The sequence below is a fragment of the Cupressus sempervirens genome, chromosome 3 (genome assembly GCF_028749045.1).
Source record: "Cupressus sempervirens isolate cs-2001-9-10 chromosome 3, ASM2874904v1, whole genome shotgun sequence".
NCBI lineage: Eukaryota > Viridiplantae > Streptophyta > Pinopsida > Cupressales > Cupressaceae > Cupressus > Cupressus sempervirens.
Genome location: NC_143120.1, coordinates 482,798,285 through 482,824,691, shown reverse-complemented (window position 1 = coordinate 482,824,691; position 26,407 = coordinate 482,798,285). Strand labels below are relative to the sequence as shown.

Below are 26,407 nucleotides of genomic sequence, written 5' to 3'. Positions count from 1 at the left end.
AATTGACCTAGTCCTTTAGTATCAGAGTCTAGAGAGATTTCTAGGCTTTGTTCCTTTCATCATTTCATTGTGAGATTCGTAGACATATATTCAAGTACAATTGAAATCTCAAATTTTTGGAGCAAAAATGCATCTTCCTCTATGTATTTCAAGGTAAGTCATTTATATTTTATTTCCTTTCATATCTTTAACCTAGATTTACATCTTAATTGGGTTATTTGTCCTCACATAACATCTAGATTTACATAATTTAGGCAATTAGTTCAATCTCACATTCACATTATCCTATCAAGGTTCTAAGAGAGTACATTTCCTTGTAATCAGAATTTAGTATTAGTACCCTTCTTCTTTTGGGTCCTAGCTAATATAATTTGGATCATAAGTGGAACCATACTTGGAAATTCATCCCTTTCCCTCACACATATTTTAAGGACTTATTGACCCTGTAAAGTGGAGGCCTACATCTTATTAAAGTTCTTCTATTTTACCACTAAACATTTTGGTAAACCCGACTTATGCCCCTTTAGTTTTGGAGTTAGACGGTTTTTTTGGGTGTTTACCTCCTTTTGGTGAACCTGACTTCTTTCCTCATTTTTTAATCTTTGGAGTTAGATCTCCCTGCATTAGGCGTTTACCTTCTTTTCATAAGCACAGTATTTTTCCCCTGTTCTTGTGGATTTTGGAGTTAGATCTTTTTTTATCTCCCTTAGTTCCTTCTTTTCATTAGGTATTTTATGGGTGTATCTAGATCTACTATCGTTTGCATTAGTGGTATTTGGATCTCCTTTTGCATTTACATTATTTTCATATTGCTTGCATTTTCATATATTTGTATTTTGAAAATAAATAACAAATTGCATCTAGTTCATTTTTAGGTCGCATTTCCTTTCAATGGGGTTGTTACATTTCTTTTCAAGATTCATTCATGATATTCATGACATTCCATCTTTTGCATATGATGATGCTTTGACATGTTCTTCCATTGAGGCTCATCTTCATAAAGATGATGTTCAACCTTTAGTGATTCATAATGTTCCTAACCTTGATAGTGCTGCCATTTGAGATGAGCCCTTGAAAAGGAATATTGACTACTCTCTTCCTCATGAAAATTCCTCCTCTAATGTGTGTTTTCCTCCCTCCTTGGATGACTCTCCTATTTTGGATGAACCCTTAGAAAAGGACATGGATTATTCCCATCCTCATGAGACACATTTAAAAGATCAACCTCTTTCTACGCATTTAATTGATATACTTCTATACATGAGGGCTTTATCAGTTTTGTTTATCCTAATACTATAAGAGCCTTAGAAATAGAAGACCACACATTTGATTCTCCTTCTCATGACATATCTTACTTAAATCTAGGTTGTGTTAAAAAATATGATTCTAATGGTCTTATTTTCACAAATCTATAACAAAATCCTAAGGGTCCTACTTACATTGACACTATGAGTAGTTTTTCAACTCTTAAAGATTGGGAAACCCTAGATTTCATACCCACATTTTCTATTTTTGACTTTATACATCCAACACTTTTATTTGATGAGTATATGCAAATTGAGTGCTTCACTTTACATTTCCATCTAATTAAAACTAAGAGATCTTCTTTATTTATTCTTCATTCTTCTTTTCAATTCATTCCTTGTGTTAAGTTTCATATGAATTGCAATGTTGAATGGTTTCTTTTTCATGATAATTTTACTTGAATCATCCACATCCCTATTATGTTGCTCTGAGCTATGTGATATTGTCACTTTATCTTTTGGAGGCTTATTTTCCTACTTTGCAAGTAACATAATAGTCATTCCCCTTGTCTCCTCACTTGGGGGGCAAGGTTCTATTTCCTATTTCTATATATCTCCTTGGATTCATTTTTCTCCCTTGGTTTATTTGTTTTCCTCTTATATGATGACAAGTTTTCTTGTATTCATTTATTGTGATTACTTGTAGTGTAATGCCCCACTTGGAGATTCTTGGAACACGGATCCAATACAAGCCAAGATATATTTTTTTTAAACAAGTATGGATGTACATGACACTCAACATACAAGGATCACAAAGATCACAACAAAAGACTAACCACAATCCTGACAACCAATGAATATCCAAACACCACTACCAAACTGGCACACTCAAAAAGAGAAATGAAGACCAATGATGACAACAAGACAAAGAATATCATATATATCAAAGCATGGAAAATTAAGAAAACCCAAAGGGTACTTAAAACACCAAAATGTGTTCCCCAAAAACTAGTGGAGATGTCCCCTATTTTTTGCACAAGGAAGTACAATACGCCACATGAGAATCTACCTTTTGTGCAAGGAAATGCACTAAAAAATGTGAGAAAGTACTTGGCCCAATAGCCCAACACCTATAACTAGTGTGGAGTTTTGCATGAGGAAGTACTAAGAACTGCACAAGAAAACCCAGTACACTAGGCGAACTTTTGCACTCTCGCACAAGAAAACACAATTTCACATGAGGATACAAATTAGCAAGCCAAAAAACCTTAAGGTAAAAAGATAAGAAATGAATTTCCTCCATACTGGGGAGTACCAGATCCACAAATCAAGGATTAGACACTCAAATACCATGACTGCAAGACAGAAACTATATCTTACCATTTGAAACATAGTAGTAAAAGGACATATTGAAAGCAACATCACAGTGTACATAATAAAAAAATGCATGTACGATTCCTTCCAACCATAATAACATCATGAGACCTTGAAAGTCCTAGCCATACCCATGCATAACATCCCAAACTACCAACCAGATCATCAGAGTTTTCTTATGAGGACATCACTACTAAAACATACTACATCATAAGAATAAGGAAATCTAACATGCTAAAAAGTAAGCATTAGATATTCCAACTAATCAAACTCATCATCAAATCATATGCTAAACATTATAATACTAGAATGCATCAAATAAACTAACATTATCTAAACATGATATCTAGGCATTCTAATGAAATCATAAATTACAAGATAACATACCCCAAAACCCGAAGTACCAAGTGAAACAACAAGCAATGATCACACTGGGTTAATAGATCATCTTTGTACATTGGTCCCCAACAATGGTGAAGGTAGCTACACCTCACAACCACATAGAAGTTGTAGGTCCACTCCCATTGTTTTGATGGAGATAATGATCTAACCACAAACACACATAAAAAAACCATCCATGGCTAACATTCATGCCAGACAATAATGATGACTAAAACCAAGATCATGCAACAATGCAAGTACAATAGGTCTTGGTCAAACACTCTATGGGTAACTATGTAGGGACTCTAGTGGAGATTTGGTGAACATGCTAACAAACCATTCCCCTCGATACTCCCTTGGGAGGCTAACATGTTGTGTTCCCTACTAAACTGCAAGGACTAAGAATCACAGACCATGCCCCTCAACACCACCCTTAGAAAGCCAACTTTACATTTCTTATCTTATTTAATTTTCTAGCAATTAATTAAGTTACCAATTATTAGAAACTCCTTAATGCCAACTTGGACTAGGACACCATAGTTGTGAGAGAAGCCCCTCTACCAACCTTACCCTACATACCCATACTCATCACACAATGAGTGCCCATAGGCATGCATATTTCCAACCCAACCCCAAATGAGCATAACTCCACCAAAATACAAATGGGAGTTCAAGCCTCACAAGACACTCAAAAAATTCAAAAACACGTGCTCCTGTGTGGCACACCACCATCATGAAGATCTAACAAAAGGGCTAGATAAGAACACAAATAGAAATCACACTCAACTGAAAACAAACTTGGGAGGATGAATGTGACATGCATCCCAATGTAACATAAAAGTGCAACAAGATAACCATATATCATCACAAAACATACTATCATCTCAAAATGGCATCAACATGCAAATATGATCAATTGTACAGCATAGTAGTATAGCATCTATGATACTAAAATCAGGGTATAACATTCGGCCCTTAGGTCATCTCAAATGCAGGAAATAATAACATGAGTACAAGTATCTCTCGAATCAAAATATAACAAGGTACAAAATGCAAACATGAGAGGTGCTACATGTAGACTAACATCCCAATTGCAATCTTATTCTTGTGAGTACATCTTTATTATGATAGAATCTCTCATTTATGACATATATTGAATTTTTCTTTTTCTTTTAACTCAAGGGTTTATTACCCCTTCGTTATTCATTTCATGATAACTAAGTGGGAATAATGTGGCATCCTTTCATATTTCTCCTTCACTTCTCTTTAGATTGTGATATTTTATAATACATTCTTATCTTTGGCTATGAAAAGCTTTGTTACATGCTAGATCGTGTGTATATTTCCTAGCAAATATATTTTTATACCTTGGGTAGTAATGTTTCTTATTTAATAATCTTCTATAGTTTGCTTCATCACTGATATATTTTCTAACATTTTATGTTGTTTAGAGTTAGGTATCCTATGATGTTTCTTTCTTCAATCATCTATGGTATTGCATTATTATGTAATACTTCTTATTGGATATGACATTTTTACATTTTGTGCACAACTATTAGTTGTTTCTTACCATTCATCTTTAAATCTTTCAAGATTTTTTATATAATCCTACCATATGTTTATCTTATGTTGCCTCAATCTTGGGGGGTAAGGTTTTTTGTACATTATTTATCTCTCTCTTTGTCTAAGAATTGACTTTCCTTAATACAATGACATTTGTTTATTATGTGACATTATTTTCTTATAAGAAATAACGTCTTAATCATGACTCTCTCTTCTACAAGAGGTGCATTTCCTTGATCATCACCTCTTCTTTATTTGAAAAACTAGGTTTATTATAAGCATTTTCTCTTACTATGTACTCTAAAGCTTTTCATCCTTCTTCCAAGGATCCCTATTTTACCTATACACTGAGGGCTAAATAGGTGCATCTTTGTTCTTCTTGGAAGTTCCATCTTTGTTCACAACACTCCTCTTGAAGGTAGATGTCTTGTATAAAAGATATCTTCCTTTCAAGGGTCTCTTATCATTTTCAACATATTCTTCATCATTTACCTATTTCCTTAGCTTATAAGAGTTCAAGCTCTTTGCTAATTTTATGGCATACACATAAAGGGTATCTCCTTGTTGATATATGTAGCTATCCTTGATTCTTTTCCTCACAATGTCTATGGCTATTTAGTCATCCTAAGGAGGGGGGCATATATACACCCTCTTTGTATATAGTTTTCATGAAGCACAAATATGGATTTTGAGTATGCATTGGAGTAATTCAACTTTAAGTGCTTGGTATAATTTCTACATCATCTTTAAATCTATGCATGGTGGCTCTATGTCTCTTTTACACACACAAGCACATATGCTAAAACTCATACATATGGGTAATGCATGACATTTGCTAAATCCTCTATAGGTATAATCTATCCATCATGAAGGAACACATCTTTTTTGTTTTTGTTTTTTCTAAATCTCTCCTAGGGTAATGCGCACACATTTACACTCTATGGTGATACCAGGAAATTGATCTACAAGTTGACACATACACACATACACATATATGCATAAGCTACTAATGGGCACACAAAATTGACTATGGGGTACACACAGTGGCTAGACCATTTGACCTGTATTTTTGTTTTTTAGGATTGACTATCATCCACACAAACCTATTAGACCATTCAACCCTCCTTCATTATGATTTAGAGTAAGGAATGCAAACCTTAATGGGCAAGATGATCATTTTCTCCTTATGCTTTCATGTTGGTGGGACATAATCATGAGGGACATAGTCCTTTGTGGTGCTCTTTCCTTTCCTATATGATCTCTTATGTTTTGTAATAGCCTTCTAAATATGATATTAATGAACAAGACATTTTCTTAGTTAAGGTCTCTTTCACTAGTTGATTTGGGCTTTAGTACTAACTCCTTTTGTGTCTTTTTGGCTTTCTTTTTACTTTGTTTGTGTGCTCTTATGCATGAGAATGGAGTTAGGATCCTAGGTTTGAAAGCTTATGTCCTTAAGCTTAGTGATGTTCTACCTTGATGTGACATTGTCTCTTTTCTCTCCTTCCTTTACTAAGAGTATGACTTGCCTCATACTCCTGCTAAAGTGGGGGCTAAATGTACTATCTTAAAATGGACGCACTTCATTTTGAGACTTTTTAGCCCTCCTTAGTGTGGTTTTGGTCTCTTTTTCTCCTCTCCTCTTCCATTTCACTCCTCTTTTTCATCTCTTCCTTTCTAACATGGTCTTCAAGGGGTTGCATTGATACCCTTTTGACCATATCTCATGTTCAGATCACCATCTTCTAGTTTCACCTAAGCACTTTCTATGGCATGGGACTGGACCTCCTGGACCAAGTTGGTTCAAGTCAACCTAGTCTGGCCTAGGTCAACCTAGGTCAACCTAGTCCTCCTGGGTCAACCTCATGCCTAATAGTTTTGGAGTGCGGAGCTTGAAAGGCCTCAGGGGCTTAATTAGTTTGTGATGGTGACCCAGTCGACTTGAGTTGTATTCCCACCAAAAAACTAGTGTAAAAAGAGGCTTGGGGACTCCATTTCACATCTCATGTTATGCATTCTCAAGTTATCCCACAAGAAAGAAAGTGTTCAAGGTGTTCTTCTTCAAGAAATCATCTTCAAGCATTCAAGTCTAAGCATCTCCTTCTGGTATCAAGCTTCTTCTTCAACATGGTAGTGGAGTTTGGCTCTTAGGAGAAGATCCATAATTCCAATCCACTCAAGTTATTGTATTATTCATCCATGAAATGTCACATACATTTCCATACATGATTTTTTGGCTTCCTTGGTTTCCTTATGGTTTCTTTGTATCAAGGCTATTACACTTACATACTTGATCACATATCAGTGTCAATTGCATCTTTGAAGATAATTGTATCTTTCACTTGATATTATTTAGATCTACTACATGCAAGCATTTCCCTTATTATTTACATTTCCTAATTATGGTTTGTTCCTTAACCTAGGGCTTGAACAAGGAAAACCCTCATCAAACCCCAATCATAAACCTTTATTTTCTATGTTGATTTGCAAGTTGGGAGCAAAAAGGATTACAAATCTAGAACCTACAATTCACAAGATTTATGGAGTTGTCAGTTGCAAATCATCAGACTATGTCAACATAGTTGTAAGACGTCTTCCCAAGTTGACCTAGTCCTCCACTCTTAGATTTTGGGGAGATTTATGGGTTCTATTCCTTTCATTGTTTCATTCCGAGATTCGTAGGTGAATATTCTAATATAGTACAGATCTGCGAGTTTTGGAGCAAAAATACATCTTCCTCTATGCCATTCAAGGTGAGTCATTTATATTTTATTTCTTTCCATATATTTATCTTAGATTTTCATCTTATTTGGGTTAATTATTCTCACATAGGATCTACATTTATATTATCCTATCAAGGTTCTAAGAGAGTACATTTCCTTATATTGTAATCCTTCTTGTAAGTCAAATTTAATATTAGTACCATTTTTCCTTTGGGTCCTAGCTAATCTAATTTGAATTAGAAGAGGAATCATATTGAGAAATTCCCCTCTTTCTCTCACACACATATTTGAATGGCTTAATGACCTTGTAAAGTGGAGGCCTACATCTTATTAAAGTGCTTCCATTTTACCACTAAACACCCAATACAGAAAGGTATTACTTTCTTGGTTTGGTATTAGGATGGGTGGAAAAAAAGTTAGAACAAATTCTGAAATGCTTTTGGAGGTTTAAAAATTACATCTTTTTCATATCGTCACTTTTTGGCACACCACGACCCTACATCTTCATTCTTTTGTTCTCTCTTTATCTCTACACACCATTATATTTTGCCATTTTATTCCACTTTCTTTCTTTCTCTACCTCTAGCTTCTCTATTCTTGCTCAATTTTTCAACATCCCTCACTAATCTTTATATTTATACCACAATGTCATTTGTGTATACAATGTTTTAGGCATAGTAGCATATCAAATTTTAGTTGGAGATCATTTAGAAATTACCTTAAATCATCTAATCACAAAAATTCTTAATACAAAATCTCTTATTAGAGACATCAATAATAACTTAATTGTTGCATTATTTTAAAAAGGTTGCAAAGATAAGTAGTTATCATGATTCAAAATAGTTGTAGAGAGGGAATTAGCTTCTTAAAAAAACTTGGTTAAAGTAGAACACCAATTGGTTAAGCGAGTGAGATATTAATTTGGACAAATATCCTAACACACACACAAAACTTAAAATAAAGCGTACAATAGAAAAATCAGCATGTGACATGTGGCATGAGAATAAAGTAATTAGGTAAAAAAAAAAAGCATATTCTACCAAGTAGTTTAACCCAAATTGAAATCATAATAGAATAATCTATCCAAGGGAAGTTATTAAAGGAAAAATAATACTATTTAATTAAACAATTATTGTATCGTTAGATCATCTTAAATGAGAGAAGTAAATGGATTAGTATGGTTCACACTAATCTAACTTTGTCCTAACCAAGCCTAGAATTTGATGGCTGCATTGACTATTTTTGCACTTTTGAACCGTATATGATAGACTAAAAAGTTGTAAGACCATATGATTTGGTAGACTAATTTTTTAGAGAATTGTCAATATGACAAATAAATTTATGACTAAACCGTCAATTATTGTTAGAAAAAACTTTATGTGCATGTGTTTATATATATGTATATGTGTGTGCATGTATATATATGTATACATATACATGCATATATATGTATGTGTATGTGTATGTATGTGTATCTATATACATACATACATACATACATACATACATACATACATATATATATATATATATATATATGTATGTATGTATGTATGTATGTATGTATGTATGTATGTATATACATGCATACATACATACATATACATATACACATACATGTATGTACATACATATATATACATATGCATGTATGTATATATATGTACATAAATACATGTATATACATATATACATGTATACATACATGTGTGTGTGTGTGTAAACACACACACACACACACACATATATGTTTTGTATTTTTTAATAGATATGTTTCTATTTTGATGATTCATATATATATACTTAGAATCTTGTTGAAATAGAATATAATGAATTTTGAAAACTTATTTTTAGTTATTTAAAATATTAGATATATATATTTAAAATATTTATTACATAATTATATTTATTTTATTTTATTTTTAGAATAACATACATGAATTAAAATCTTGTAAATTTACCAATAAAAAAAAACATCTTGTCAATTTTCTTTGGTGTCTTTGATGACTAAGTTATTTATCAAGAGGTAACAACTAACAAATGAATGTAATGATGCAATCCAACAATACTTTTGTATATGAGATATGTAGCAAAAAATGACAAACAATGTGAGCAAGAAGAGGAATGGGCAAGGAAATTTGAATCTTGTGCAAGAGGAAGGTGAAAATGCTGATGATGATGATGATCCAAGTGACCAAAGGCAGTTTGCAGTTGCTTGACTTCGTGCTATGTTTGGTAACAGTTTTGGAAAATTTGGAATGAGGTTTCTTTCCCTTTGGTCTCTATTTTTTCATAGCCCTACTTGTTTTGGGAATTTTGTTCCTCTGGATCGTGTTTTCCTTGTTATGGATGTTGACTTTGCTGTGTACATATTTGCCAATTTGAAATCCTGCTTGCTCATAGGTTTGGTGGTGTCGTGCTCTGGTGCTTCCAATAACTTTGTGTTGGATTTACACGAATATCCTAACACTCACAAAAACTTAAAATAAAGCATACAATAGAAAAATCAGCATGTGATATGTGGCATGAGAATAAAGTAATTAGGTGGAAAAAAGAGCATATTCTGCTAAGTAGTTTAACCCAACTTGAAATCATAATAGAATAATCTATCCAAGGGAAGTTATTAAAGGAAAAATAATACTATTTAATTAAACAGTCCTTGTATTGTTAGATCATCTTGAATGAGAGAAGTAAATGGATTAGTATGGTTCACACTAATCTAACTTTGTCCTAACCAAGCCTAGAATTTGATGGTTGTATTGACCATTTTTGCACTTTTGAACCATAAATGAATGACTAAAAAGTTGTAAGACCATATGATTTGGTAGACTAATTTTTTAGAGAACTGTCAATATGACAAATAAATTTATGACTGAACTATCAATCATTGTTAGAATTTTTTTATGTGTGTGTGTTTATGTATATGTATATGTATATGTGGGTGCATGCATATATACATATACACACATATATGTATATGTATATTTATATGTATGTGTATGTGTATGTATGTGTATCTATATACACATACAAATACATGTATATATAGATATGTATGTATGTATGTATGTATATACATTGATATACATATGTGTGTATATGTATATGTCTGTATATGTATATCTGTGTATACATATACATACATATGTATATCAATGCATGTATATGTATATGTATGTATATATAGATATAAATATCTATATACATACACACATATACATACATACATACATACATATATATATGTGTGTGTGTGTGTGTGTGTGTGTGTATAAATGTATATATACACATATGTATGCATATATGCATAGATATATATATATATATATGTATATATGTATGTATGTATGTGTATACATTGATATACATATGTGTGTATATGTATATGTCTGTATATGTATATCTATGTATACATATACATACATATGTATATCAATGCATGTATATGTATATGTATGTATATATAGATATAAATATCTATATACATACACACATATACATACATATACATATAGATATAGATATATATGTATAAATGTATACACACACACACACACACACACACACACACACACACACACACACACATAAATGCATGCATGCATATATACATATACATATACACATACATACATACATACATACATACATACATATACATATATATACATACATACATATATACATATACAGATATATACATACATGTATGTACATACATATATGTATATATATACGTATACATGTATGTACATAGATGTATATATATATACATATATGTACATACATACATGTATATACATATATACATGTATGTATATATATGTACATACATATATGTATACATACGTGTATGTAAATACACACACACAGATATATATATGTTTTGTATTTTTTCATAGATATGTTTCTATTTTGATGATTCGTATATATTAACTTAGAATTTTGTTAAAATAGAATATAATAAATTTTGAAAAACTTATTTTTAGTTATTTAAAATATATATATATATATATATATATATATATATATATATATATATATATATATATAAATTTTATATCATTTTTAGAATAACATACGTGAATTAAAAATCTTGTAAATTTACCAATAAAAAAAAAAGATCTTGTCAATTTTCTTTGGTGTCTTTGATGACTAAGTTATTTATCAAGAGGTAACAACTAACAAATGAATGTGATGATGCAATCCAACAATACTTTTGTATATGGGATATGAAGCAAAAAATGACAAACAACGTGAGCAGAAAGAGGAGTGGGCAAGGAAATTTGAATCTTGCGCAGGAGGAAGGTGAAAACGCTGATGATGATGATGATCCAAGTGACCAAAGGCGGTTTGCGGTTGCTTGACTTTGTGTTGTGTTTGGTATCAACTTTGGAAAATTTGGAATGAGGCTTCTTACCCTTTGGTCTCTATTTTTTCATAGCCCTACTTGTTTTGGGAATTTTGTTCCTCTGGATCATGTTTTCCTTGTTATGGATGTTGACTTTGCTGTGTACATATTTGCCAATTTGAAATCCTGCTTGCTCATAGGCTTGGCGGTGTCGTGCTCTGGTGCTTCCAATAACTTTGTGTTGGAAGTGTCTCTGTAGTGTTGGTTGGGTCTACTTTGACTATTTGCATTCTAAAACTATTTCACTGGATTGCATGAACAAAGGTAGATGCAAAAGACTAGCCTTAAACATCACACACTAAGGAAGAAATTAAGCTTGGAAAAATAAGTCAAACTTTGACCATTTAACACTTTTACTTTAGGAATCAAGCCTTAGTGTGTGATGTTTAAGCCGTCCAGATGCAAAAGAAGGGGAACTAAGGTTTCTATGAGCATTGGTAAAGATGTGTTTCTGAGGAGGATGCAACTCTTGTTTGGGTGGATTCTTCTTTAAATAGCAAAGCTTTTGCTTTGATGTGCAAATCAATGGTTTTTTATGAGGGTCCCTCTCTCTCATGTGTGCTTCTCAGTCCCTATGATGGCTGTGTAGGTATGGAGTTGTGGCCTAGTTTTTATTGCTATGGATTTCTTGTAGTTTCAGTTTGGTTGCTTGTTATGTTCTGGTCTACTTCCAGAGAGTGGTCTTGGGTTGTTTTGGTGGATCCTCCTTTCACAGTTCCTATTGAGGTGGACAAGTACCCTATTGAGTAGGTGACAATTGTTGTGATTTGAGAGGTTGTTGATTCTTCAATTGTACTAATCATTTTCTGGACGAATTCTCCCAAGCTCTAGAGAATGGTCAATAGTCCCTCTACTATTGTGGAGATTTCCTGGGATCTCTACTATGATCATGTTGAAGGTTGGTCTTCTTCTTGGTGTTGTTTTGTTTGCTTGTTGTTCCTATTAAGGTGGACCCTTTTGTTATTGAGGTGAAAAGGGAGATTGCAGTTGGTGCTTATTATGATTGCCAGGGGGTTGTTGTTATGAACAAATAGATCTTTGGTAGGCTTGTCCTCTTCAAAGGTTTTTTTGAGCTTCTTATTATGGGCGAATGCCTGAGTGTTGTTGGCTATTATAGTTGTAATGATGGTATCACTCCCTCTTAGTTTCTTTTCTCCATGTGTTCAAGTGATTGCTGTCAGTTTTAAAGGGCTCACTTTGGTCCCTGGTTGTTGTTTTTGGTTAAAGCTTGCAGCTTTTGTGGGGCTTGTTCCAAAAAGATCTTTGACAATGTTGTCTATGGTTGGTGGCTTAGTCACATTCAAACCTTTGTCTTTGACAAAAGTAAATCCTAAGTTATGTTCTTACTAATCTTTTAACACTGCTCGTTATCGATGTGCTCTCAATATATTTTTAATAAAGTCAGCCCTCTCCTTGCTATACACGAATTAGAATTAAAATAAAACGCATGAGAAAATTTTAAAATTCCTTACCTAATCCCAACACATCTATAAGATTTTAATTGTAAGTGAATCACTTGTACTAGTGGTCAACCAATTGAATTAACACTTTTATCTATTATTAAAAAAAGCTCAGACGAACGACAAAACTATTAGCTATGTAGAGACTGCCATTGTTGATCCCTGAGATGACAGAGGCATTGAAACTATTCATTTGTTCATCCACATTTAACTACCGTGTGCACTCAAAGTGGGCTAAAACGAAAGGTAAAATTGCAGGGCAATACAAGCAGAGGAGGATGGAAGAGGGAAAGGAAGGCGAAGGCGAAGCAAGCATGCGCGCAATGGTGATGGAAGCTTCGAGAACGCCATTGAAGAGAGTACAAATGCGCATCCCACAACCTCCGCCTGCTCACATTCGCGTTCGCGTTAAAGCTTGTGCTGTTTGCCGCACCGATTTACACGTGGTTAGCCTTTGCTCTAAATCACACAATCTTTTGCTCACTGTTGCCCAAAAAATTAGTGATACTTAAATAAACAAGTAGAAGACTGACAATTTTTATTTATTTCGCTTTTCTTGCCAACCATAAACAATTAGATCTTAGATTATGATAAACTTAAGCTCAAGTGTTCTGCAGAAGATAACAATTTCGATTTTTCAATGTTGCTAAACATTTATTTTTACTTGGTATGTTTAATTAAAGCCATTTAGGGTTCAATTGAGATCATTGGGGATCTAACTCGGTCCAAACCATTTTTAGAAGGAATTCTGAGTTACGGTGTGCTTTTTGTATGATAAAATTGAAGTATGTGCGCTCTGAATTAAGTATATGAAAATTTATTAAAATTTATTAGAGATAATCTTGTCTTTATTGTGTTGATGCAAAAATTGAAACACAACCTACCTAGAAAATACAAGAGGACTATTATCCTTACATTTTCTAGAACAGTCAATACCTTTAAGAAGGTATGAATTGTGACAATGAAATAAAGAGACATTGCCATATGAAATGGGATGACATAAGCATAAAATATTTTGATCATTGAATCACCAATTTGCTCATATGGTTGCAAATTCATCAACTCCAAAATTGTATTTTTTCTACTTACAATAGAAATAACATTTCTCTTCCCTCCATCTCTAGCCTCCATCTCTAGCTGATATAGTGGAATACTTGCTAATAGATAGCCATCTCTAACTGATATAGTGGAATACTTGCTAGTAGATAGCAATGTGGTGTGGATGACCGTCTATTAGAAGTAGTTTGTTGCTAGCTTTCCCCAAACCAACATTGCCATTTCAACGGTTACATTTAGACTAAATTTAACCACATTTCCAATCCCACTAGACAAATGATGTTAAACCTTACTAGAGCTTACTTCTTCTTCAGTAGATATGTTTGTTTGTAATCTATTCTCTCAGATGTAACTGTATAGTATATTTTATTCAATAAAAAAATAGTTTTACTAATGCGACACAACTATTGCTTGCTGCCCTCTCTTTTTCAACCTTTTTATTACTGAAATGATGTAGGAGTTGAAAAGGCCTTTTCTAATCTTCTGAAAAGTGGATGAAGGACATGCAAAATGGTTTGTTGATTTTCCAACAACACTTGGGTTTAGAATAGAAACTCCCACCAATCTCTTCAACTTCCTTTACACTTCTTCACCATCCATCTTTTTGTCCTCACTATTACTCAATTTTATTGTTAAAGACTCAGACTCCAAAGAAAAATTTATAGTCACAGGTTGCTAATATAAGAACTGTTATTTTTTGTCAAAACATATTGAAAAAAAGCACAAACGAACTCCCTAAGTTGTATAGAAAGTAAACAAAAGAATGTTACAGCTAACTATTACATGTGATGTACGCGTCAAACATAGTTTAGACCCTATCTTAGTGGATCTTAGTGGTTGGGAAATTCTCAGACCCATGAACCTTCTTCTGAAACTAAAAATATGTGCAATTGCTACTGAAATCGGATTGAGAATGGGTTAATCAAGAAGCCAAGGGAGCACTATTAACAGTGAATGCCTTCAAATTTTGAAGTGCTGAGTTGATAGCCAGTCAAAGAGAAAATCAAACCTCAAAGTGGCAAACTGCAGATAGAACGAGGATGACGGAAAGAATAAAATACTAAAATTAGTTTAGGGATGCATATCTAGTGAAACACTGCCTTGTATTCTTTCCTTCTATTTTGTCTCCGTCATTTTGGTTTCACTCCAATACCAATAAAAACAGAGTGCTTCATAACATAGAGTCAACTATTACTGTCAGTTGTAAAAGAGATTAAAGGTGCATTTGTCACAGTGATACAGTTTGGTATTGTGTAAGAAGTTTAAAATGTAATTGCAGCCTTCTACAGAAATCATTGGCATGTTATATTGTTGTTTATTAAATTGTAGTGCTCCCTCTCTCTATATATGTAGATAATAACCATCTGTGAAAACTGTTAGAAAAATAGCAGAGCAAGAAACAGAGAAAAGGGGATAAAAACAGAGCATACCAATAATATATAGCAACAATAAGGAATAAGCAGCAACCATCTACAGAATGAACAAAACAAACTCAAAAACTAGTTATATTTTATTAATCAATCACAAGCAACACTCTACAGCAATCTCTCGTTACACTGTGTTACTTTACTTACAAATGATATATAAATGTATAAAATAGAAGAGTACTAGAATCAGGACGCCAAAGACCACTTTGAAATGTGAAAATTAACACTATTGCAGTCACTGATTATTAATCTCCTATTGTAAACGATTATTAAACTGCTGAAAATAAATTTACAGTGAATATCGCAAAATAACACAACTGCAACTTCACCAATAAAATACGGAAAGAAATTCAGAACACAGAGAACACAATATTTTTTGACAAATCGTCCCTGAAAAAACCCCTAAGAGAAAACCAATTCTACAGATGAGGAATTATATTAACTTCAACAAATCAAGAGATAAAAAATTCCTTGCCTTTCACTAGTAGAAATCAGACAACCTCCTAATTTCTCCTGTTGATATTCCCCCGTTGTTATCCCCAACGCTATCACTGTGCCCTTGCTAACACTGCAAGACTATTTGCTATCACTGCAAACTCATTTGCTAACACTACAAATGCTTCTACAACTCTTGTTGTTCTCTGTTTTGTTCTATTCTCCAAATGCCTCTCTTGACCCCTTTTTATACTACTTAACCCAAAGGTTTCTAGTTGCTTCCTAACCAAGAAGTTTCTAGTTGCTTCTCGATTAAAACAACCTAACCAATAGGTTACTAGTGGCTTCTAGAAGGAGTCAATTAATTAATAAATAATTATATTTCGTAAACAATTATTTGCCAATTAATCACATATGGACGAACAAATGTCCAAGCTACCTAAAACTAACACTCCCTCTTAGCGAGGAAGCTGTTTTGCATGACGCCTAACTTATCTCTGAAGGAGATGAATTTTACCTTCCCCAATGTCTTAGTTAGAATGTTTGCTACCTACTCCTTTGTAGGTATGTATTGTAGTTGAACAACCCCCCGTTGTACACAATCTCTGATGAAGTGGTATCTGATGTCTATATGTTTAACTTTAGACCTATCATGAAACATTGGATTCTAAAACAACTTGATGCAACTTTGATTGTTGCAGTGTATCACAATAGTTTCAACCTTCTGACCAAACAAGGCTACTAACAACTTCCGAAGCCATATAGCTTCACATGTTGCTATGCCAGTTGCTATGTATTCTGCTTCTGCTGAACTCAAAGCCATAGAATTTTGCTTCTTGCTGAACCAAGATACAACTCTTGATCCCAAACTAAAACAACACCCTGAAGTGCTCCTTTTGTCTGTTGTACTTCCTGCCCAATCTGCATCAGTATAGCCCATCCACTTGATACCTTTACCTCGAACATATTTGATCAATCTGCACACGTTGGTCTCTTTGCTATGTGCTACAAAGCCTTCTGGTTGCTCTATGTATACTTCCTCCTTTAACTCACCATTAAGGAATGCTGTCTTGACATCTATTTGATGGATTTGCCATCCCATTTGTGCTGCAAACGAGATCACAGCTTGTATAGAAGTATACTTGGCCACTGGAGCAAATGTCTCCTTGTAGTCTATTCCCTCCTTTTGAGAGAACCCCTTGGCCACAAACCTTGCCTTGTATTCCTCGATGCTACCATTTGCACCATGCTTTATCTTATTAGATCCAACGTGATCCAACTATTGCTCTATCTGTTGGTCTAGGAATTACCTCCCACACATCATTCTGCATTATTGAGTTACTCCTCAACCATACCATCCTTCCATACTTGATGCTCTATAGCCTCCTGATAGCTGGAAGGTTCACTATCTACCAACTAACTAATGCCACAGTCATTGAACTTGGCTGGTTGTCTCTGCTGTCTAGTACTCTTCTTAGGAGCTCCCGCAAACTCCTGAGTATCCCTTTGTATCTCTTGAACCTTGCAGTTCCTGCTGCCAACTGTAGAGGATGAAATATCAACCTCTAAGTCTTCTAGATGCACTTCCTGTTGCACTTGTTGCTCCATGCTCTGTGAAACTTCACCACTTGAGCCTACACTTGTACTAGTAACTGTACTTGTGCTTTGCTACCCTTGACTAGGCCCTGAAGCTTTTTTTGGCTGCTCACTCTGATCATTTGCTGACAATCTTTGGACCTTCTAAATGCCTTGTCCTCCATGAACTTGACATCACGTTTGACAATAATTCTTCTGGTCCCGAGAATAAAAATCCTATATGCCTTTGAGGTTTCACTGGACCCAACAAAGTACCCCCTCTTTGCAATCTGATCTAACTTGGTACGTGTATCACCTAAAATATGATAATATGCCAAACTTCCAAATATTCTGAAATGGCTAACATTAGGCTTCTTACCTGTGAAAGCTTCCTTTGCTGTCATCCTCCCTAGTACCTTGTGTGGAACCCTATTTTGAATGTAGACTACTGTACTACACGCCTCTGCCCATAAGTAGCGGGGCATATCTTGGTCATTTAGCATGGCTCTTTCCGCCTCCGATATAGAATGGTTATTCCTCTCAACAACTCCATTGTGTTGTGGATTGTAAGGAACAATCCACTCTCTCTTGATTCCTTCCCTGGTACAGGTATCCTAGAAGTTATTTCCTTTGTATTCGCTTCCATTGTCTGACTGAAGAACCTTTATCTTCCTTCCTATCAAGTTCTCCACTAGAGCCTTGAACTCTTGGAACCGACTGAAAACCTCATCCTTGGTCTTCAAGAAGTATATCTGGGTCTTTTTGGAGAAATCATCAATAAAAGTAACATAGTACTCATATCCTTTGAGAGACTTTGTTGACATCGGTTCACGTACATCTGAATGTACTAAATCAAGAATACCTTCAAATTTGGTGTCACTCCTTGGAAAAGATGCTTTTACAAACTTCCCCAACACGCATCCCTTACATACATCATCATGCTCTATGCTCACCTCTAGAACACCTGTCACCATCTCACGAAGCAATTTGAGTGCTCCATGATGAGTATGGCCCATCCTCCTATGCCATAGCTCTCCAAGATCTCTAGGATTAGTGATGCTCATGAGTGCCTTAGGAGTATCAAACTGCAACCTGTAAAGGCGACCACTCCGAACTCCAATAGTTATGGGTGATTTCCAATCCTTGTGCTTAATCAACACATGTCTCCCTCTAAAGAGTACATTATACCCCCTATCCTAAAGAACAAATACGGAAATCAAATTCATACCTAAGCTTGGCACATGCAACACATCATGAACTAGAATTATCTTTTCATTCTCCCTCTAAAACTGAACTGTCCCTTTCACAACCGGGTTGAGTTTGGACAAGTTTCCCATATAAATCTGGATATTGGTGTTCTCCTCCTTATAACTGGAGAAGTACTCTCTAACTCTTGTCATATGAAATGATGCCCCACTATCTATATACCAGATAGTCTATGAGGTTTGAGCTCACCATACAATCTATAAGTGCAAACTCATCTTCTAGTCTATTGGAGAGTTCTTTTGCACTTGCTAAAGCTGCCACCTGCTTCTTTGCCTTCTTCCTTTCTGGGCAATGACTGACACACTGACCATACCCGTGACAACTAAAGCACTGACCTTAGAAAGGTCCTTCTTCTTCTTCTCACTTTGTGAGCTAGATCCTTTCTTTGTTTTCCCTTTCCCCGCTAGAGCAACGTTTTCCTGTTCCACCTCACTTTTTTGACTCTTTTTGGCCCCATTGACAAGACTTATTGTAAACTCCTCCCAAGTGAAATCAGTCCATAGTCGATTCCAACTTGGTAAGGTAACTCGTCCACTAACAACTTGAACAAAAACACTCCATTGTTTAGTAAACCCATTTAGGGCTATTCTCACTAGCTCGTCATTCACTGAGACCCTCTCCAACAACTGCTAACTCATCCTTGACAAGTCTAAGCTTGGTGAGGTAACTTGTAACGTCTTCTCCTTGGTTCATCCGGGTATTCTTTAGCTTCTCTCTGAGAATCATCTTCCTTTTGGTGGTAGCATTCTGGTACAGATTTAGAATGGCATCTCACATCTTCTTCTATCTAGTTCCATGATATGTGGAACAATATGATCCTTGACACCATCAAGGATAATCCTCCTTGCCTTGGCATCGTTCTTCTTATATGTTGCAAGCTATATAGCATCTGTAAGTACACCTATACCAGTGGTAGCATAATCTTTGATACCATTCTCTTCTAACAATAAAGAAATTCTGGCCTTCCAGATACCAAAATTCAAGGCACCATCCAATCTCTCCTGATCTCTCAAACCAGCTGAAGCCATCTCAAGCAATAATAATTCTAAAGAGATCACAATTTCTTTCTTAGGGCAAAACTCTTCTACCCTCAACAATGCTCTGATACCATGTGAAAATTTGTGAAAATTAACACTATTATAGTCATTGATTATTAATCTCCTACCGTAAACGATTATTAAACTGCCGAAAATAAATTTACAGCTAATATCGAAAAATAACACAACTGCAACTTCACCAATAATATATGGAAAGAAATTTAGAATATAGAGAACACAATATATTTGGACAAATCATCCCTATAAAAACCCCTAAGGGAAAACCAGTTCTACAGATGAGGAATTATATTAACTTCAACAAATTAAGAGATACAAAATTCTTTGCCTCTCACTTGCAGAATTCAGACAACCTCCTGATTTCACTTGCTGAGATTCCCTCGCCGTTATCCTCAACGCTATCACTGTGCCCTTGCTAATACTGCAAGATTTTTTGCTATCATTGCAAACTCATTTGCTAACATTGCAAATGCTTCTACAACTCTGCTTATTCTCTGTTCTATTCTATTTTCCAAATGCCTCCCTTGACCCCCTTTTATACTACTTAACCAAGAGGTTTCTAGTTGCTTCTTGATCAAGACAACTCAACAAAGAAGTTTCTAGCTGCTTCCTAACCAAAACATTTCTAGCTGCTTCTCGATTAAAACAACCTAACCAATAGGTTACTAGTGGCTTCTAGAAGGAGTTAATTAATTAACAAATAATTATTTTTTGTAACTCTAACAATTATTTGCCAATTAATCACATATGGACAAACAGCTGTCCAAGCTACCTAAAACTAATATGAAAGCCTCAATTGTGCACCAACATCTAGAAGCTTTAGAAAGTCAAACTTTGTAATAAATGCTTCAACTACTTGTGGGCAACTTTTACATGACATATACCAATACTTAACTGATAGACCACAACTTCAACCAATAGTTAACCAATAGACTGCAACTACAACCATACTATCAACAAATTACATCTAACAACTTCATTTGCTTCACACATATATGACAAAAACTAGCCCACAGACTGCTGCCCCCAAAAATGTCCCATGTTCTCCCACTGTACCCATCCCAGAAACACAATGGATCATATCATATAACAGAATTTAATGCAAACTGATTTCCATTCCTCTACAAAGTTCTGTTGCCCATAGTCCTGAACCCAGATGGGGTACACATTGGGTCCCATTGCTGGGCTGGTTCATGGATTTTTCAATAAAAAATGTTAGTTTTGTAACAACACGATAGAAAGAGAAAATTATATTATTATTTGTCCCAACCATAAAAACTAAACACAAAACAGAACAACTCTCTTATCTTTCGTTCCTCAGACAGTCAAAACTACATTGCTACCAATTTCTCAGGATTACAACTTTGATTAGTGTCCAAATGGTGTTATCTTGCTATTCCTACACCTCTACATGTTCTAGATTGTTGCCATAAATCTGCACCACTTTGATTTATCATTGAACATTTGGCATTGAATTATCGATTACCGTCTGTTTTGTGGTTAAAACTTGAAGCGTCTATTCCTTGATCCAGGTAAGCCTGAACCTAACTCTATTCTCCGTTGTTGAGTGACCTAAAATTTTCAAAATTGTTTTTCTGCTGCTAGAGTTGAAATTTTAAAAGTAAGCTGCAACTATAGCTGCAGTATTTTTGTTTGTATTCAATTATGTGCACGTTTTTTGAAGTTTACTATATTCTGAAAAGATGGAAAATGTATTGGCTCTGAGCGTTACATAGTTAAAGCATTGGCAAAATGTGTTGGCTTGAAGCATGACACAGTTCAACCATTGGTCCATTTGCTAAGAATGATTATAGGCCAAAAATTTGAAGAAACTGAAACAATATAAACCTGTGTAGAATCAATAATAGACATGATATTTCCAGAGTCAATTGCATTTCTGGCTGCAACTAGCAAACATCTCACATAGAATCAAAGTGAAAGGGCTTTCTTAACATATGCAGATCAACTTCATCCCTAATCTTTCTTGCAGGCTGCTTCTAGCAAAAATTGCACTTTTTCCCCTTATCCACACCAAGCCTACAACACAAGAGGTCATTCCATCTAAAATTTCTCTATTGAAAGTTGTTTACCTTTTCAGATTGTTTCTACCCATCATCATTAAAGGTGTATGTGCTTTAACTTTGGAACATCAATATGTTCATATGGGATATGTAACAAAGATAATTTCTCAAAAAGGCTAGGGGAAGCCCTCTTTAAGGAACAATCAATAAATCAAATGTTTTTTCGTCTTCCATATGAGCCTAAATATTTTAAATTTTTACATTTGTATTAGAGGAGATTCTATTAGCCCATCCGGTTCCTTTTTTAATATAACTATTCCAGAGGCAAAAGCAACAAAGGCTTTGGCATCAGATGAATTTGAACACATAAACAAGAACCGATATGAGCCTAAATTGTTTAATTTTGTACATTTGTTTTATAGTAGTTACTGTTAGCTCATCCAATTCCTTATTGTATAGAACAATTCCAGAGACAGGCAACAGTATAAATTGGCATCAGATGAATTTGATAACTTATCTCATTCATTTAAAGTTAAGAAACAAGAAACCATAATGAGGTCTTTTCAGGTTTGGACTTTTGAATCTCAGTGAATTTTCAAATTTGATGTTAGTATCTGCAAATTGTGTTCTTGTATAACAAGGACTAAAACACACTTATGGTAGTATTCCTGCCAAGATTTCACTCTGTAGGAATTCACATTTGTTTCTGTATTCACGTTGAACCTTTCCGATCAAGTTACAGAATAGTGCAATCTTTCTAAACTAGCTAGAGGATAGTGTGAACTATGGATGTGGTGTTCTGATGTCAAACTTTTTGAACTAGGCAGGTTGATGGAGATTTGGATAAGCCCAAGTTGCCAATCATTCCTGGTCATGAAATTGTTGGGCTAGTTGACAAGGTGGGGGAAGGTGTAGACTCTAATCTCTTCAGCATTGGGAAAAGAGTGGGCATTCCGTGGCTTGGTCGAACATGTGGTAAATGCATGTATTGCTTAGAGGGAGCAGAAAATTTGTGTGATGATCCAGGTTTCACAGGTACAGTAACTTAACTATGTTAGATAGAAGAAAAGCTTTGAAACATTGTCATGAAGAACTTTAAATTTGAAAACTTTGGCACATAACCATACAGGGCATTTGATTTTTGGTTCAAAGGTTACTTAGTTTGGTTCCTCAAGTCAAGAATGAAAGTTATTCAGTTTGACCTCAACTGTGAAGCTCTGTTTGCATGTTGGGGTATGAAGCTCAATGGTCACATGACCTTTTATTTGCCCTCGTCTCTTCATATTTGAAGAGATTTTTATAAATGATTTGTGCAGTCTATGTAATTGTTATTGGTTAATACAAGTGATTCTCTACTGTAGGCAAGATTTGCCGAACCATGATAAATACCTGTATTTGTATATTTCATCTTCTTTGCAATTCTTTGATTCTATTTCTTTGCTCATTTTATATTTACAACTGATATCAGAGCCAAGGTGAGGCCAGAGTAGAAATGGAAGAAGGTGAAGTTGATTTTATCATCAACAAATTTCTTGGAAATTTGGACTTAGTAGAGAATGAGGTTGTGCCTACTAATAGCAGAAGAATCCACCATGTGCATGCAATGAGTTGAAACACAATGTACTAATTCTTTTCCTATTTTGCAGGCTATCAGATTGATGGAGGGTATGCAGAGTATACTGTTGCACATGCAGCTTACTGTTTTCCATTACCGGAAGTCTATTCTGATGTTGAAGCTGCTCCCCTTCTATGTGCTGGCCTTATTGGTTATCGATCATTGAGAAAAACAGGTTTTAAACCTGGTCTTGAAAAGAAAAAGCGAATTGGCATTTATGGTTTTGGTGCAGCAGCTCACATCATTACACAGGTTTCACTTTTTTATCTGTTTTTTTACAGGCAATGGGCCGAAGTCTTAGATTACTTAATTTTTTTTTTACAGGCAATGGGCCAAAGTCTAGATTATTTAATATTAAGTTAGAGTAGACTTAAACCCAAGACCTCTCATATAAGAGACTCACAGTTTATAGTTGTGTTGTAGACTCTTGCTTATCTTTATTTGTTACTTTATATGCTTTATGTCATTCTGGAGCATAAGAAAAAATTAAACGTTTAGTTTTCAATTCAAGTAGAATTTCCAGACAGCCTGATTTTATTGACAAGATCTATGGAATAAAGTAATGAGACAACGCCATACCTTTATGGGTTTTCTTAGGTTGCAATCTATGAAGGGCATGAAATTTTTGCATTTACAAGAGCAGGGGATAAACAAGCACAAGATTTTGCACTAAGATTAGGGGCTTCATGGGCTGGAGATTCTGATTCAATGCCACCTTATGAACTTGATGCAGCTATTTTGTTTGCTCCAGTGGGACTCCTTGTGCCAGCTGCTCTGAAAGCTGTTAGGAAGGGCGGCATTGTTGTAGCTGGTGGAATTCACATGTCTCAGATTCCTGCATTCCCATATTCCATTTTATGGGGTGAGAGACAGGTTGTATCAGTTGCCAATTTGACCAGACAGGATGCAGTTGAGTTTCTTGAGCTTGCACCTAAGGCTCATGTCAAAACGGAAACTACTGTATTCTCCTTGGATGAAGCGAATGAAGCACTTGCAGCTCTTAGAGAGGGTAGGCTTGAGGGTGCTGCTGTATTAGTTCCATGAGGTGATTCAGAATATAACAGATGCCATTCAAAGCAGGAATTATCTCTGGGGAAATGTTAGTCTCTCTTCATTGTTAATATTGAAATCGCATGTTGAACTGTCAGTTTATATATCCCAACTGTCAAAATCACATCTTTTGGCATGGCCAATCTTTGCATGTAGAATACTATTTGATGAGTTGCAGTTTTTGGAGCATTAAGTGATCATTATTTGATTGTGTGGTTAAACCAAGAGAACCTTGTCCTTAGGAGTCGAATCAAATTTTGCATGAATCCACATTTTCTTATGATCCTAGAATTTCGATCAATATGGTAATTTATGGTTGCTATTACAGACATCATGTACTCAGTAAATTGTATTTTTCATTATGATTTTGACTTTAAGTTTACCTGGAAATTATTTGGCATAGTCAGCACAGCATTGTAGGTCCACAATGGCTAATTTTTAACCCCTATTTCTTGCTAGTAAATCCTCCATCCATAGAGAATAGAAAGACATGCTGTGATGTCCCCAGAGTGGGCCCCTAACGGAAGGTGACGTAGGTCTGTCCGTGCGGTTTGTCGCTACCAAGTGTCCAGGGTCCTCGCCAGCAAGGCTGTCCTGGGGTTGCCCCCTTAACGCGGGGAGGTGCCGTTTACTAACAGTCCGGGCTTTTGGTGCAACGGTTACTAACTTGGTATCAGAGCCGGAGGTCTCGAGGTGGAGACCTGCGGAGCGTGGTGGGCTGTGATGTCCCCAGAGTGGGCCCTTAACGGAAGGTGACGTAGGTCTGTCCGTGCGGTTTGTCGCTACCACGTGTCCAGGGTCCTCGCCAGCAAGGCTGTCCTGGGGTTGCCCCCTTGACGCGGGGAGGTGCCGTTTACTAACAGTCCGAGCTTTTGGTGCAACGGTTACTAACTAGTTAAGGGGGCAACCCCAGGACAACCTTGCTGGCGAGGACCCTAGACACGTGGTAGCGACAAACCGCACGGACAGACATATGTCACCTTCCGTTAGGGGCCCACTCTGGGGACATTACAGCCCACCACGCTCCGCGGGTCTCGACCTCGAGACCTCCGGCTCTGATACCACTTTAATGACCCGTACCAATAAGCCACTAAACTTACCCTAGATTTAACACACTGCTAAAATATATTGCTAAAATAAAAGAAATAATAGTGCCAATGTATTCATTCAATGAAAACCAAATGTTTTTACAAATGATATGGCAAATTTCAGCACCAAAACATTATGACATAGCACATTATAGAGAAACCCTAACTGGCTGTATACAATTGAGAACTTGTTGCAACTATAGATTGAAAAGAAGAACCTAGATTGATCAAATACTAGAGACTGACTATTGAAGATGATATGGTGAAGGTGCAACTCCAACTGAAACTCCAAATCAGCAATTAAGCACAAATGAAAGGATTGAAATATCCTTCCCACAGCTGCAATAATTCAGGTGATCTCTCACACCCTCAAAATTGTGTACCAATTGAGAGTTTTCGTTCTCAATGGCCAATTATGACTATTTGTAGAAACCCTAGGCTCCACAACTCACATAAGAAAAAATCAATAATAAGTTTCGATGATAGACAATGAGCCCTCAATGCCTATTTATTCTTTTTTCCTTAATAGGTCGGCCTCCCTTTTTAATTTTTTCTCTGCTTCTTCCAGCAACCTCTAGAAGCTTTTTTTATTTAATTTATAAAGTTACCTTGTAATATTTTTTAATTGATAACTTTATAATTAATTCCTCCAAAAAAATGGGA

The 26,407-nt window shown here is 35.3% G+C and overlaps 1 protein-coding gene across 1 annotated transcript; it reads left to right on the top strand.

The window, feature by feature from the left end:
* Positions 1-13,200: 13,200 nt before the first annotated feature.
* Positions 13,201-24,845, top strand: LOC149567271 (uncharacterized). The gene is made up of 4 exons (XM_089820439.1): positions 13,201-13,602; positions 22,819-23,026; positions 23,638-23,858; positions 24,204-24,845. The coding sequence occupies exons 1-4, from the start codon at positions 13,324-13,326 to the stop codon at positions 24,648-24,650; spliced, it is 1,155 nt and encodes a 384-aa protein (XP_089676565.1). The 5' UTR covers positions 13,201-13,323; the 3' UTR covers positions 24,651-24,845.
* Positions 24,846-26,407: the final 1,562 nt, after the last annotated feature.